This window comes from Microcaecilia unicolor, chromosome 3, assembly GCF_901765095.1.
Source record: "Microcaecilia unicolor chromosome 3, aMicUni1.1, whole genome shotgun sequence".
Taxonomy (NCBI): domain Eukaryota; kingdom Metazoa; phylum Chordata; class Amphibia; order Gymnophiona; family Siphonopidae; genus Microcaecilia; species Microcaecilia unicolor.
The window spans coordinates 240804261-240819370 of NC_044033.1; the positions used below are offsets into that span (position 1 = coordinate 240804261).

Consider the following 15110-nt stretch of genomic DNA (forward strand, 5'->3'; position numbering starts at 1 on the left):
TGAGTCATTGGTGTATAGAACAATAATGATTCATAACACCCCAACACTACACTGCTTCCCCACATTCATTAGTAAAGGGGCCCCTTGGTAAGCAAACATAGGCACTGAAAAGAAGTCCTAAATGCAATTATCCACTTCCCCATTCCAATGCTCTTTTTAATTGAAACTGATGTATCACAGCATTCCCCATCCTTCACTCTTTTCTTAATAGATTATACAGTAAAAGAAAACAGAACAGTCCTTTTACCTGTGGATAGTGGTACATCCTGAACATATTGGACATCTGACTTGATTCCTCTGATTGAAGACCTTCAATGATAGCGGCCAATATGCCAGATGTTTTGTAGCGATAATTAGGAACCCAGGTGTCCATACCAGTAAATATACTCATGGCAGCCCCAAATACAAAGAATGGATTAAGGTAAGAGTCATAAAGATGAAACCCTAGTGTGATGTTGGGTAAGAGCTCTGAGCTGTTGTTAATCTCTTCCACTGCAGAAACAAAGGCCAGGTAGTCAAAATAGTTTTCTTCATGAAAACTGTAAAACAATGAAGATCAGACAATTAATCACTCACTGAAGGATGGAAAGAAAGCGGTGGAACTATTTTCAAAGCCAGTGGTCAGAGTGTGTTCTTAAAAGCCAGCTTAAAAGGTTTGAAAATATAATTATATTAGGCCTAAACTTAAATGCATAGTCTATCTGTATACAGGATGAATATCACCACTATGGGAGCAATTCTATAAAATGGAACCTACCCTCCTTTACAGAAAATAAGCATAAGATGTGAGCACATATATCAGCCATAGAGCTGGGGGTAAATACTCATACCTCAAGATGTGTGCAGTATTTTCTGTTATCCCCCTTATTCTATAAAAAGTGTTTGTGAGTAAATCTGGGCTCACAATCCACGCCTAAATTTAACATGAGAGGCTAAAATTGGGGCATGGTTCATGGGCATTCTGAGCAGTTGGTACAAATGGCTGTAGCTAAAGATATTATAGCTAAAGATATGTAGCTAAGGCTAGACATGATTCCCAGCTATAAGCACTAATTCTATAAACCACACCTAACTTCAGATGCAAAATAGAATACCTGCATGCGCTTTTTTGGGCACCGATTTAGATTGAATCGATCCCTATGTGTATAAATGTGAGACCTGCCTGTGATCCACCCAGACTCCACCCATCTGTGTGCTACCTTTTAACTATGAACTGTGAAAGATATTCATATAGTCATACAACAGTGAATAAGCAGAATATCGGCATTTATGTATCAACATACGAGTGAATAAGTCATTAATCTAATCATTTACATGCACATTTGGTACCTATAAATCCTTCTGAAAATTGATCTACAGGTCATTAATTGTTCTCTGGCTGGGAAATGTTACTCTCAAATAGTTCAAATTAGATGTCTTTTATTTTCTCTCTCTCCAGGTCCCCTCTTTCTTCAGCAAGTACAAACCCCACTCAGTGGCTAAATGGATACTAATAAGGGAAGTTATCAATGTGGGCTGCCATTAAGATGGATAATTCTACTGCTAACTTCTTCTGTTTGAGCAGATGTCCCATTCTATGCAATAGTAACTAATAACCCGGCTTAACAGTAAAATAACCTGACTTAATGGTAGTCCATATTGATAACTTCCACCTAAATTCCACAAAGTAAAAACAAAAAGAAAACTGTTGCTTGTGAACTGGTATCAAGGTACATCAGTGAAGACAACGGTATGAAAAGCCACAAGGAATTTGATGAACGTAAAAGAAGGGAAGATGAGTATGGTACGATAAATATAGCCAAACAGGGAGGGATACTGAATTTGAAACATAACTGTACATCAGTGATAGCAACAGAGGAGTGGTGTGGTGTGATCAGACCTATGTGCATGACAAAGTCTGATTATGGTATTTTGTATTGATTGAAGTTATTGAAGAAGTAGCTGTTGGAAGCTGACATACTCAGTTCTACAGTAATCCAGCTGAGATATGATGTGAGCATGCAGGAACATAATCTGAGATTCTTGGTCAACATAAGACAACATTTATCTAAACTGCTGAGCAAATATGAGCAAATATGAATAACATGAGAGATGTGAGGTTCAAAAGAGAGGTGCTGGTTGATGTAAACTGCAAGGTATTTAAATTAGTCAACAAAGGGAAAATGAGAGGCAGCCCTTTGCACCTGTCACTCAACAGGTGACCATTTTAGAAGCATTCAAGATCAAGTGATTAGATCGAAACCAAAAAGAAATTAGATTGAGACAATGTTGAATCTAGGAAAACTCAGGGGTAAGATCACTTTGCAGAACAAACTTAAGAATGTCAACAGCATAGAAGTAATACAAGACACCTTCATTCTGAAGATCAGTGACAAGAGGACTAAGAAATATTTTGGAAAAGAAGGGGTGACCCCAAGGAACAGACTGAGAAGCACGATCAGTAAGAAAGGAGTTGAACCACTTTAATACCATACCAGAGAGCTCAGAATTCACAAAACAGCAAAGAAGAAGCTTGTGATTCATTAGATAAAAAGCCAATGATAAATCTAAAGAGATGAGGTGTTCAATCTGACCCTCATCAAGGATAGAGCAAATCTCACTCAAGAACCAGTCAGAATGGACTCCATGCCATGGTCTACACAAAAGCCAAATAGGTGTGGAAGGAAAATATTTGTGGCCTCAGAATGCATAGGAGTTGGGAGAAAACTGTTTTATCAACCACTTTAGAAAGGAAGAATAGGCCTATAATTTGGTGGAATTGAAGGATCAATTGAGTGTTTCTTGAAAAAGAGGTTAACCAGGACCAGTGCTTTTTTTGTGCCGGTACGCAACGGTACGGCGTACCGGCACCTTTTTCTCCTCCTGTCCTCCCCTCCCATTATTTCCAGCGATTCTCCACCTCTCCCCTGCCCTCCCATAGACGTGCAGCGATTTTCCGTCCCTCCCCTGCCCTCACCTCTCCCATATCCAGCGATTCTTCATCCCCCAGCGTCCTCCTTCACTGCCTGCCAGCCACTCGGACTCAGAAGCGAAAGATGCAGGCAGCGATTGGCTGGCAGCGTCGTAGCTTCCCTCTGCAAGTCCCGCCTATGCGTAAACAGGAAGTTGTAGGCGGGACTTGCAGAGGGAAGCTACGACGCTGCCAGCCAATCGCTGCCTGCACCGTTCGCCTCTGAGTCCGACGCTGGCTGGCAGGCAGTGAAAGAGGATGGCTGGGGGACAAAGAATTGCTGGATATGGGAGAGGTGAGGGCAGGGGAGGGACGGAGAATCGCTGCATGTCGATGGGAGGGCAGGGGAGAGGCGGAGAATCGCTGGAAATAATGGGAGGGAAGGGCAGGGGAGAGAGAATTGCTGGAAATCAATGGGATGGGAGGGAAGGGCAGGGGAGAGAGAATTGCTGGACATGGGATGGGAGGGAAGGGCAGGGGAGAGAGAATTGCTGGACATGGGAAGGGCAGGGGAGAGAGAATTGCTGGACATGGGATGGGATGGGAGGGAAGGGCAAAGGAGAGAGAATTGCTGGACATGGGATGGGAGGAAAGGGCAGGGGAGAGAGAATTGCTAGACATGGGAAGGGCAGGGGAGAGAGAATTGCTGGACATGGGATGGGAGGGAAGGGCAGGGGAGAGAGAATTGCTGGACATGGAGGGGAGAGAGGAGAATCGCTGGACGGGGAGGGGAGGACAGGGAAGAGAGAATTGCTGGACATGGAGGGGAGAGAGGAGAATCGCTGGACGGGGAGGGGAGGACAGGGAAGAGAGAATTGCTGGACATGGATGAGAGGGGAGAGAGGAGAATTGCTGGACAGGGAGGGGAGGAGGGAAGAGAGAATTGCTGGACATGGATGAGAGAGGAGAGAGGAGAAATGCTAGAAATGGATGGAGAGGAGAGCAGGAGATAGAGGAGAATTGCTGGACATGGATGGATGGAGAAGTTGGCTAGGAGAGAGGAGAAATGCTGACTTGGATGGAGGAGAGGGGAGAGAGAATTATTGCTTTATATGGATACAGAGGAGGGAAGAGAGATGAGAAATGCTAGACATGGATGGAGGGGAGGAAAGAAAAAAGAAGATGCATATGGATGGAGATGAGGGAAAGGGAAGAGGAGAAAAACTGCATATGGATGGAGAAAATAGGCAAAAGCTGGATCCATGTTATACCTCCTCCAGTCAATTCCATGGAGGAGGACCCAGCTTTTACTTATGGATGCAAGGCAACAAAAGAAGAAGAAAGGAGGAATGTAAAGAAATAAATGGAAAGGAAGCCCTGGAAACGGAGTTAAGAGAACAGATAGAGAGCAACAGAATCAGAGACTGGGACCAATATGGATAGAAAAACAAAGTCACCAGACAACAAAGGTAGAAAAAAATCATTTTATTTTCATTTTAGTGTTTGGAATTTGTCTTATTTTGCACTGGGTATACTGGAGCTGTAACAGCTTACAGAAATTATTTATAATGAAAAAAAAATCACATTATTTTTTCTCCTATATTAGTATAATATTTTTCAATGATGTCTGTTTATATGCGCCATGGCTGGTATAAGGGGTGTGGCTAATGTGGGTGTGGCTATAATAGGGGCAGTGCCATGTGTGGTGACCCCGCCCACAATGAGTACCGGCACCTTTTTTTCTACAAAAAAAGCACTGACCAGGACACTGATGGAAACAAATGATCTTTCATGATTCAAAAGCAAATGAAACAGGAAACCAAACAGAAAAGTTTCAGGGTACAGATCCCTACAAGCCAGGGGCGTAGCTACGGGTGGGCCTGGGTGGGCCCAGGCCCACCCAATTTCACCTCTGGCCCGCCCACCCAATCGCACACACACGCCCGCCCACTTTTCTTCCAGGCCCACGCCAGCCTCAGCTCCCATTGCCGGCCACTGCTGCTTTTCCAGTTGAGCAGCAGGGCCGGCGCTACAAAAAGAAGAAGCGCTCAGCTGATTGAGCTGAGCGCCAACGCTAACAAGAAAAAATGTTTAAAAAAAAAAGCGCGGCACCAGGTCCGCAGGCAGCCTTGACGCATTGGCTGCTGGCTCTGCAGGCTCCTCCCGTCTCCCTACATCACTGCCCCTGTTTCGCTCCAGGGGCAGTGACATAAGAGAAGGGAGGAGCCTGCAGAGCCAGCAGCCAATGCCTCAAGGCTGCCTGCGGACCTGGTGCCGCGCTTTTTTTTTTTAAACATTTTTTCTCGTTAGCGTTGGCGCTCAGCTCAATCAGCTGAGCGCTTCTTCTTTTTGTAGCGCCGGCCCTGCTGCTCAACTGGAGCAATGGGAGCTGGGGCTGGCGGGCCTGAATCAGGAGAGGGGAAAACAGATGGAAGGATGGGGAGAAAGAGGGAAAACAGATGGAAGGATGGGGAGAAAGAGGGAAAACAGATGGAAGGATGGCAGAGAGAGGGAAAACGGATGGAAGGATGGGGAGAGAAAGAGGGAAAACAGATGGAATGATGGCAGAGAAAGAGGGAAAACGGATGGAAGGATGGGGAGAGAGAGGGAAAACGGATGGAAGGATGGGGAGAAAGAGGGAAAACGGAATGATGGCAGAGAAAGAGGGAAAACAGATGGAATGATGGCAGAGAAAAAGGGAAAACAGATGGAAGAATGGGGAGAAAGAGGGGAGATGGATGAAAGAATGCAGAGAGAAAGGGGAGAGACTGGAAGGATGTGGAGAGAGAAGGGACACTGAACAGAAAAGGGTAGAGAGATAGAGAGACACTGGTTAGAAGGAGGGAGAGAGAGACATTAGATGGAAGGATCAGGAGAGAGGGTAGATGGGTGGAAGGATGGGGAGAGAAAGAGGGAAGACGCTGGATGGAAGGATGCAGAAAGAAAGAGGGGAGACTATTGGAAGGATGGGGAGAGAGAGGGGAGACACTGGAAGGATGGGGAGAGAAAGAGGAGAGCTGCTGCATGGAAAGGGGGAGTAGTGAAACATTGGAGAATAAGAGGAAGGGGCATGGGGAGAACAAGGGTGATAAAAAGATGAAAAGCCATAAGTAGATGAAGGAAATTAAAGAATGGATAGTAAGAATGAATTAAATCAGGACAGAGAGAGAGAGAGAGAGGCAGAAAAATATTGAAGAAAGCTAAGAAAAAGGAGAGAAAAATGAGAAATGGCCAGGAAACCGTGGCAGAAGAGTTAAGCGAAAACGAAGGAAAGCAGAATCTAGAGACTGGGAGCGACACAATGAGAAAAAGTAAATGGCCATACAAGAAAGGTAAAGAAAATAATTTTATTTTTAATTTAGGATAAAGTAATATGGTACCTGTGTTAATGAAGTTTCAGAGATCAATACTTCCTTCCTTAGGTCAGGAGAGGATACCATAACAGCATTATACTGACCTGAGGCAGGAAGTTTTGGCCTCTGAAAGCTCACTGAAAATGTGACTAAATTTTGCTGGGGGAGGTGGGGGGGTAGAGAGAAAATTTTGTGCCCACCCACTTTGGGTTCAGGCCCACCCAAAATTGGCAGTCTGGCTATGCCACTGCTACAAGCTCCATACGAAACAAGGTCATAGAAATAACTAGAAGTCTTTTAACCAGTCTGATTCATGAGGTCATCATATGCATGTAAGTGCTGATTAGCAGCACTTAACCACATAAGTGCTGACTCTGCTCTCTGAACACACAAAATAGCCGTTTTGCTTTTAGTGGTTAGTATGATATTTAGCAGCACTAACTGGTTGGATGCCACTGTGAATACCGACCTCTTAGATTTTTATGGTGATGGAAAAATTTTCCCTATATGACATTTTTAAGGTCACTAGTTTTGCTCATTTTGTACCTTGTGCTAAGTAAGAATTCAGCTGAGCAGTTTTTCATCTGTTTACCTGGACAGTGTAAGGTCGATATTCAGCAAGGTGATCTCTATATAAAGATAAGCAAGTGACTTATCTGACTGCTTTGATGCTTTGTTTCAATCAAACTGTCCATTTAAATAGGACCGATGAATATATAGTCCTAAACTTAAACAGAATAAATTTGACCAACAAGGAGATGAATATCTCCACTCTCCAGGTGAATTTAAGTTAAGCCCTGGGAAGAATTCTGTCATCATCTCCTTTTACATATATAACTCAAACAAGGTATCTTGATAGCTGACCTAAGGTATTCAGTTTGATAACTCCAAAAAAACAACAACAACAACAACAACAACAAAAAGACTAATGTGGTTAAATCTGAAGCTAACTGCTTAAATGATTTTGAATATCTTCCTCTGCGTGTTTTGGTAATGGCAATTAATTTATTGATTTAGAACTGTAAACCCTCAGATTATGATTAAATTCCTAGCATCCCATTGAATGGTGTTAGGCAAATGTAAAATCCCAAGAAGGACTCTCTTATCTAAAGATCCTTCATTAAGCTACAAATCAAATTGACAGTTAAAGTCAGAGACCATCCTAAACATATGAATCATAAGTGTGTGTCCAATAGGAACTAAACTACTGTGCTACTTACAAGTAACTATAATTCCATGTGGGAAAAGTTGTAAAGGACAGTGGTTTGGGGATTCTTAAATTTCTCATTGTAACAATTCCTCCTATCACGATGTCCCCATCCTTGTGGTATCCTGGTTTTTTGCTTCCATATTTTAATAGTGGATCCTGCCTCTCTGTGGTCTTCCATTGAATGTAGAAAAATATCAAAATCAGGACCAGAGTTGCTGCCGTCTTTCAGGTTGTGAATTGGCTTTTCCTATGAAAGAAACACCTGCTTGTCCTGCTCTGCAATTGTGCTATGAGGAGGAAGTTTAAGAGGTCGTAGATATTGAAATAATTTGCAGATAAAGTCTTATTATGACCAAGAATTTTCAAAGTGCAGACCAGTAAATCTGTGCAAAGACACACAGGAGGTTGAGGAAAGACAGCACAAGTCTCATTCTGATCTTGCACAGATCTGTGTATTATTAGCTGTGATTCAGCAGCTGGTGAGGACACTGTTAAATCTTTATAGAGTCCTGCTCCTGAAAGATTCAGACTCAAGGGATGTCTTCTCCAGATATATGTGTTTGACATTAAGTATACTTTTTTTTTTTGCTTTCTTAATATATCTTATATAAATTGCATGTTTATTAACTAACAACTATTAATTATATAGAAAATCTCAGTGAGAAGAAAATGATTATAATCAGTGACATTACATTCCCTTCATATTTTATGAAGTAGTGTCGTTGTCATCTTTTAATTTTAAACAATATTATCTTTATGATGGATTAAAGAATACACTTGACAACTGCAAAGAGAGTTTCAGACACAGGTAGAAGTCACAACTTTCCTGCAAAACAAAAATAAAAACAGAGCTAAATTTCCAGAGAGTGGTGGTGGAAGGAGGTTGGGCCAAGGTTTGTGCCTCTCTGGCCTGGGGCAAGACTTAGAAGGCTGTCAGCATGGGTTTGCTATTGACAGGGCCGGCCGGCGTTAGGGGGGGGGGGGCAAACAGGGCAGCTACCCTGAGCCCCATAGCTCCAGGGTACCCCACGATCCAGGCATCTTTTCCCTTTCTCCCCACCACAGTCCATCTCCTTCTCCCTTTCCCTCACCTTAAGGATCTTCTTTAAAATTTCATTTCCCTTCTCAGAGGGGCTACAGTGCAGTGGCCTTTCTCACAAGCTGCCTCTGGCTGCCCCAGAGCTTTCCCTCTCTGTCACAATCTGTTCCCCTTGCAATTTCCTGTTTCTGTCTGGGCAGACTGCAGCAGAGAGGGAAAGCTTCAAGGAAGCAGGAGGCAGATTGTGAGGGTGGTATATGTCTAGATGCATATTTTGTAAATATAGGCCCCTTTTTATCAAGCCATTCTAGCGGCTGATGGTGGGTTAATGCTGACAAAGCTCATTCAAAGTAAATGGGCTTTGTCGGCATTATCACACGACAGCCGCTAGTGTGGCTTTGTTAAAGGGGGGAGGATAGTAAGGGGTAAAGTGGGTTCCCTTGATACTTGCTGAAATGTGTTCCATCACTAGTGAGGGGTGGATACTTGCAATCACTTTTGGGAATGAATAGAGTAATGTTACCAGAGCTAAAGATTCTTCCACCTTTATTAGAAGTTATTAACCATAGCTTAAATTCTGGTCAGGTACAATCCATATGGAAGATGGCTGTTATTCAGCCCATATTAAAAAAAGAAATTGTTGGATCCAGCTATCCTGGCACACTATGGGCCAGTATTGAATCTTTGCTTTCTGTCAAAGATCGTAGAAAAAATTGTTTTTCATCAACTCTCATCTTCCGTAGAAAAAATTCTGGCTTTACACCCCAGGCAGTCCGGTTTTCAGCAAAATTATAGAACTGAAACAGTTTTGGCAGCTCTTCTTAGTGAAATATGCTCTTATACAGACCAATATAAGGTGATACTTACATTCTCACTGGATCTATCAGCAACCTTTGATCTGATTCACCCAACATTGCTCCTTTCATTATTTGCTTTGGGAATTTCTGGTGTTGTTTTGGAGTAGTTGTCATCTTTTCTTTTAGGATGGTCTTTTAAAGTGATTTCTTCGATTTGTTCTGAAACTCAGCCTTTACACTGTGGGGTCCCCCAGGGTTCTATACGTTCACCTTTTCTTTTCAGTCTTTTCCTTAGCCCTTTGGCCACTCTCATCCAATCTAAAGATATATTAGCTCATTTTTATGCTGACAACATCCTCTTTGTGTACCCTGCAGACCCTTTTTCACCTTAGCTACATCCACTTTAGGACTGCTTAAATTGTATAGCAGACTGGCTATTCAATGATAGATTTGTGTTAAATAAAGACAAAACTGTCGCATGTTGGATCACAGGCCACTTGTCTTCCTCAACAAACACTATTTCACTATCTGGGAAGCCTGTAGTGCCAGTTGATTCATTTAAATATCTTGGAATTATACTAGAATCTAGGTTATCTTTTGCTCCACAAATTTCTCAGTTATATAAAGCTAGTTTTTTTCGTTCCCCATCAATTGCATTCAGTTAGACATCTTTTGATGATAATATATTTTATGGCCTTATTCTTTCTCTATTTATCACCAAATTGGATTATTGTAATATTGTCTATGTTGGTCTTACACATTTCTTAATGAAAGAGTTGCAAACTGTAGAAAATAAAGCAATTCACTCTGTTAACTGATGTGAAAAAATTACATCACATTACTCCATTGTTTAAAAAACATCATTGGCTGACTGTTATGCATAGAATTACTTATAAAATTGCATTTATGACCTTCAAAGCATTTAAATGGGCTTTCCAAGTTACTTAGCTATTTTCACTGTTCCCTAAACTCTGACACGGGTTCTTCAATCTATCAATGAATACCGATTGGTCCTTCTAGGCCCAAAACAAGCTAGAATGGAATGAATGATGCACTCAGTTTTTTTATTTCTTGACCCCCTTGACATGGAATAATTTGCCCTTAACTTTCTGTTTTATTTTGTCATTAAAAGATTTTAAAACTGCGCTAAAGACGTGGCCTTTTGGCATTGATCAATTAGACGGGTTAGGGCTTTCCCCACTGTCAGTTACTTAAGATTTCTCTTTAACTGTGTGTCTTCTTCCTATCATATATTGTAGTTCTTTAATTATTTTCTTTTTAATTTTAGTTTTTAAGCTTGTACACCTCTCAGCTCTACTTGTTAGTATGGGTGATATAAAAAGTTTAAATAAACCATAAACCATGAAGTGTCTACCAAAGATATGCATGTGAGTACAATTGCAATAAAGCCTGAGATCTCTCTGTGCATGACATTCTCTGTCCTTTCCCTCATTATCTACATGGCCACCTCCCTCCTCTTCCAACCTTCCCAAGTGTGTAGGCTTTACATGCTGCACAAAGCCAGGGCCGTGCCAATACGGTAAGTGGGGTAAGCACCGCAGGGGAGTGCCGACCTCTGGAGGGCGCCGCCGCGGTGCTTACCCTCACCGCTTACCTGAGCTCCTTGTGATCTTGAGCAAGTCACTTAACCTTCCATTACCTCAGGTACAAACTTAGATTGTGAGCCCTCCTGGGACAGAGAAATATCCAGTGTACTTGAATGTAACTCACCTTGAGCCACTACTGAAAAAAGTGTGAGCAAAATGGAAATAAATAAGGGAGAAGTCAATGCTGGCTGACCATGAGTTGCTTTGTTTGTTGTGAACTATAAGATGAAGGGAGAGACTCTTTATCACACCAAGCTCTCAGGTGTGACTGGTCATAGAGGCTCTGAGATGATGTTGAGTTTGATGATATAGCCATGATTCCTTTTGTAAATAAATGCCTGCTTTGCTTTTGTCTGTCTGTATAAGTGTGGTTTCTTGCTTTTATACACTGGGCTCCAAAGTTCCTGGCATAGATCCTTAAGTGTAGCTCTTGATAGAGGTTCATACAGTATACTCTGCAAGGATTTGAGTGCCAGATTAAGATTCCATTTCATACAAACAATTCACAATTTTAATGAAAACATCCCAAATTAGAGTTAGACATTATATCAAAAAAGCCCTTCTATGTAACTTTGCAAGTCTATGTGCTCTGAATATATGACTCTATATATGTGTATATCATCGGGACCAGATAGTACAGTATTGACTTCAAAGTTCTGAAAGAATTCAAATATATTAGTAGTAATGTATTATTTAAAACAGCCAACATTCCTAATGGCTGGAAGTTAGCAAATATTAAATTACTGACTACAGTTTAGCTCATTTGGTAATGGATTGTTATTATATATTGCTCTTTGACATCCAAAACTAATGATATTGAGGGATATTAATATATCATGGGGCACACTGCACTACTGACATAACTTTTAAGCTCCTAAATTTAAATGTATTTTCAGCAGAAAACTTACATTGCTATGGGGGTTTTTTTTTTTGGGGGGGGGGGAGGGAGGGGTTGTTTGTTTTGTTTTATTATTATTATATTTTAATATAAGGCCTTTAGAAATCTACCTTACTACATAAGGAGATAGTCGACTAGATCACAACAAGTGAAAATTGACTGAGCTATCAGGTTGTATTTAGCAACTGAAAAATATGATACGGCTGAATTTAGTTGGTTAAAAAAAGAGTGTGAACAAAAGAAATCAACTGAGCTCTGTGTTTCTAGAGTAAAAACTGTTTATTCAGAACCAAACAACTTGACAGATATTGCTGAGAGTCTACTTCAAGGGTTATTGTAACACAAATCAATAAATGATATAATCACCCTTTCAATACTGTAAAAGAAATTCTACAAAATCAATAGTGATGTTCTTTTAACAACAGAACTGCCACACAGCTTTTGTGAATAATTCAATAACCCCTGAAGCAGACTGTTGGCGAAACCTGTTATGTTGTTTATGCCTGAATAAATGGTTTTTACTATAGAAACAGAGTTCATTTCATTTCTTTTATTTGCACTATTTTACTCATATTTTCCTGTGGTGCACTTGCATCTATTTTTCCTAGCCAAATTCAGTTGGCCAAATTATGAGCAGATTAGGGAAAGTGGATAGGTCATGAATTTGAAAAACAATGTATTAGGACAGAGACTGTTCTTTCAATAGACTCCCAATCGAGGGTCCTTGGCATTATACTACATTCTAATTTGACTTCTGAGGCCGAATTAGTCTCGTTAAGAAGATTTTCTTCAAGCTGAGGCAATCACGCAGTATTCGATCATCTCTGGCCCAAGACAATTTTAGAATTGTGGCTCAAGCTGTTTCTATCCCCCATTTCGATTAATGTAATTTGTTGTGTAGGGGGATTTCAGTTAAATCTTTATCTGAGCTACAGTTGCTACGGAATACAGCTGCCACATTGATTTATAGCCAAAATAAATTTGAAAGTTCCTTGTCATCAAGCAGATGAAGCCATTATGTATGGGCTGTGTCCATCAACCAGCAGGGGGAGATAAAGAGCACTCAACTTTTCACAGTGCCTCATGGCCAGCTAGCTCCACTGCCTCTTCAGTATTCTCTATCTCCCCAAGCAGGGTGGCTGCAGCTTCTTCGAGCTCCATCAAAAATCTGCCTGGGGGGGGAGGGGCTCCTGGTTTGCCAGTTGTTAGCCGGGGTGTTAGAGGCTATAGCAGCTTCACTTTGAAGGCACATAGGTCAGCCCTTTCCCTGCCTTACCCATGCCCCCGTGGATGTGGACATATTAGCTTGCTTTTCCCTGTCCTTTCCCACTCAGTGGATGCAGGCACATTGGTTCGCCTTTCCCTGCCTTTCCCACTTATCTGAGCCTCCGGAGTGTTTTTATTTACCTCTTTTGCCTCTGCTTTCCTCACAGCGTTAAAAAAATAAATAAATAAAAATAAATAAATAAACAAATAAATAAATAAAGTTGCGCTTTAGCGCAGCGATCTTGGAAAAAGAGGTTTTTTTTTCTTGAGATTCTTCTGCAGGACCGGCGCTGTGATACTCGGTCTAGTGAGGTAAGTGTTTTCTGACTCCTCCGGGGTGGGCCCGCGATCGGGACGTTTTTGGCGCGAACCGCCATTTTTTAATTTTACTGCCGTTTTTCGGCGATGGCTGCGGAGACTGTAAAGCGCTGTTCTAAATGTGGCAAGCGCAAATCAGCAGCGGGGCTCTGTAATTCGTGCTTTACAGACGGTAGAGCCGGCCCGAGCATGGCGAGCGGCGATCTGTTGTGCTCTGAGCTGGCAGCGGACGCCATTTTGGATTTTCCACATGGTGCGGCCTCCATTGCGATGGAGAGCCCTGAATCCGGGGGGGGGGGTCCTCTAAGAGGTGATAGCCCTGGGCAGGATCCGGGCGGTCAGGGAGCAGTTTTCTCCCCTGATTTTGTTTTAATGCTGCATAGGGCGTATATGCATAAAAGAGCTCTTCCACAGGGATCTTCGGACCCTCTGCCTGCCCGCCCGGTGGATCCTGGCCTTTTGGAGTTGGCTTTGCCTGCTTCTTATCCTCCTGATAAACGCAGAAGGGCTAATTCCCCTTCTGAGTGTGCCCCCCCTTTCCCCCCCCCCCCTGTGGTCGGGCTATGAGGATTCTGAGGGGTCTGGCAGAACTTCTTGGGCTGAGGAGCCAGAGTCGGGTGCAGAATTGCCACAGGAGCTTAATGATCCGTCTGCGGTAAGGATTTTCCACTGTGAGGAGCTGCCAGCGCTTATTTCAGATGTCTTACAAGCCCTCTCGATTGAAGATCCTGGGAGTGGCACAGCCTCCTCTGTTAATCCAAGGATGGCTAGTACCAGAAAGCCTGCTCAAACCTTTCCTTTGCATGGCTCCATCCAAGAGCTTATTTCGGCTCAATGGGCTGACCCCGAGGGACCTTTAAAAGGTTGCCAGGGCTATGGGGCAATTATACCCTCTGAGTGAGGAACATTTGGCTCGCTTTGCAATGCCTAAAGTGGATGCCCTGGTCGCGGCTGTGACAAAGAGAACTACCCTCCCTGTTGAAGGAGGTGTTGCTCTGAAGGATATTCAAGACCGCAGGCTTGATTCAGCTCTGAAGCGGTCCTTTGATTTGGCAGGTCTCACTGTTTGGGCGTCTGCATGCAGTTGTTATGCTGCTAGAGCCTGCCTGGCTTGGTTACACCAGGCAGTGGAACAGCCCGGTGATGGAGCGGAGACCCTATCTGAGTGGCTCCGCGGATGGAGTCAGCCTTGTCCTTTTTGGCTGACGCCCTTTATGATATGGTCAGAGCTTCAGCTAAACAAATGGCTGTAGCAGTGGCGGCTCGCCGCACTCTTTGGCTACGACATTGGGCGGCGGACATGGCCTCTAAGCAAAGGTTGGTGAAGTTGCCCTTTCAAGGCCTTCTCCTGTTTGGTGAGGACTTGGAAAACATTGTTAAAGGCCTGGGGGATTCCAAATCTCAGCGCTTGCCCGAAGATAGGCCGAAGCCTTCCTCTAAGGGTCAGGCGGTCCGCTCCTCTTACAGACCTCGCTTCTGTGAAGCTAGAAGGTACCGCCCGGGGCGTGCTGCTGGGTTCACTTTGCGTGCCCACTTTCAGCAGAGAAACTCCTTTCGCTCGGACAAACGTTCCGCAGCTGCTGGTTCAAGGCCTGGAGTTCAGGGGCGATCCTCTCAATGATGGTGCGCCGGCCCCCGCCTCATTTCCTGTCATCGGAGGAAGACTTTCCCTCTTTTTCGAGGAGTGGGCCAAAACCTCCGCAGATCAGTGGGTCTTGGACCTGATCAGAGA

At 43.1% G+C, this 15110-nt stretch overlaps 1 protein-coding gene across 1 annotated transcript in view; it reads right to left on the bottom strand.

Moving 5' to 3' along the window:
- The window catches only part of LOC115464498 (vomeronasal type-2 receptor 26-like), a 46749-nt gene extending 37286 nt beyond the window's left edge, over positions 1-9463 (bottom strand). Inside the window, exons 1-2 of the mRNA XM_030194865.1 lie at positions 9360-9463; positions 248-539 (exon numbers count right to left, since the gene is read on the bottom strand). Coding sequence (XP_030050725.1) covers positions 248-539; positions 9360-9463 — 396 coding nt within the window. The remainder of the gene's footprint in view (positions 1-247; positions 540-9359) is intronic.
- Between the last annotated feature and the right edge of the window lie 5647 nt (positions 9464-15110).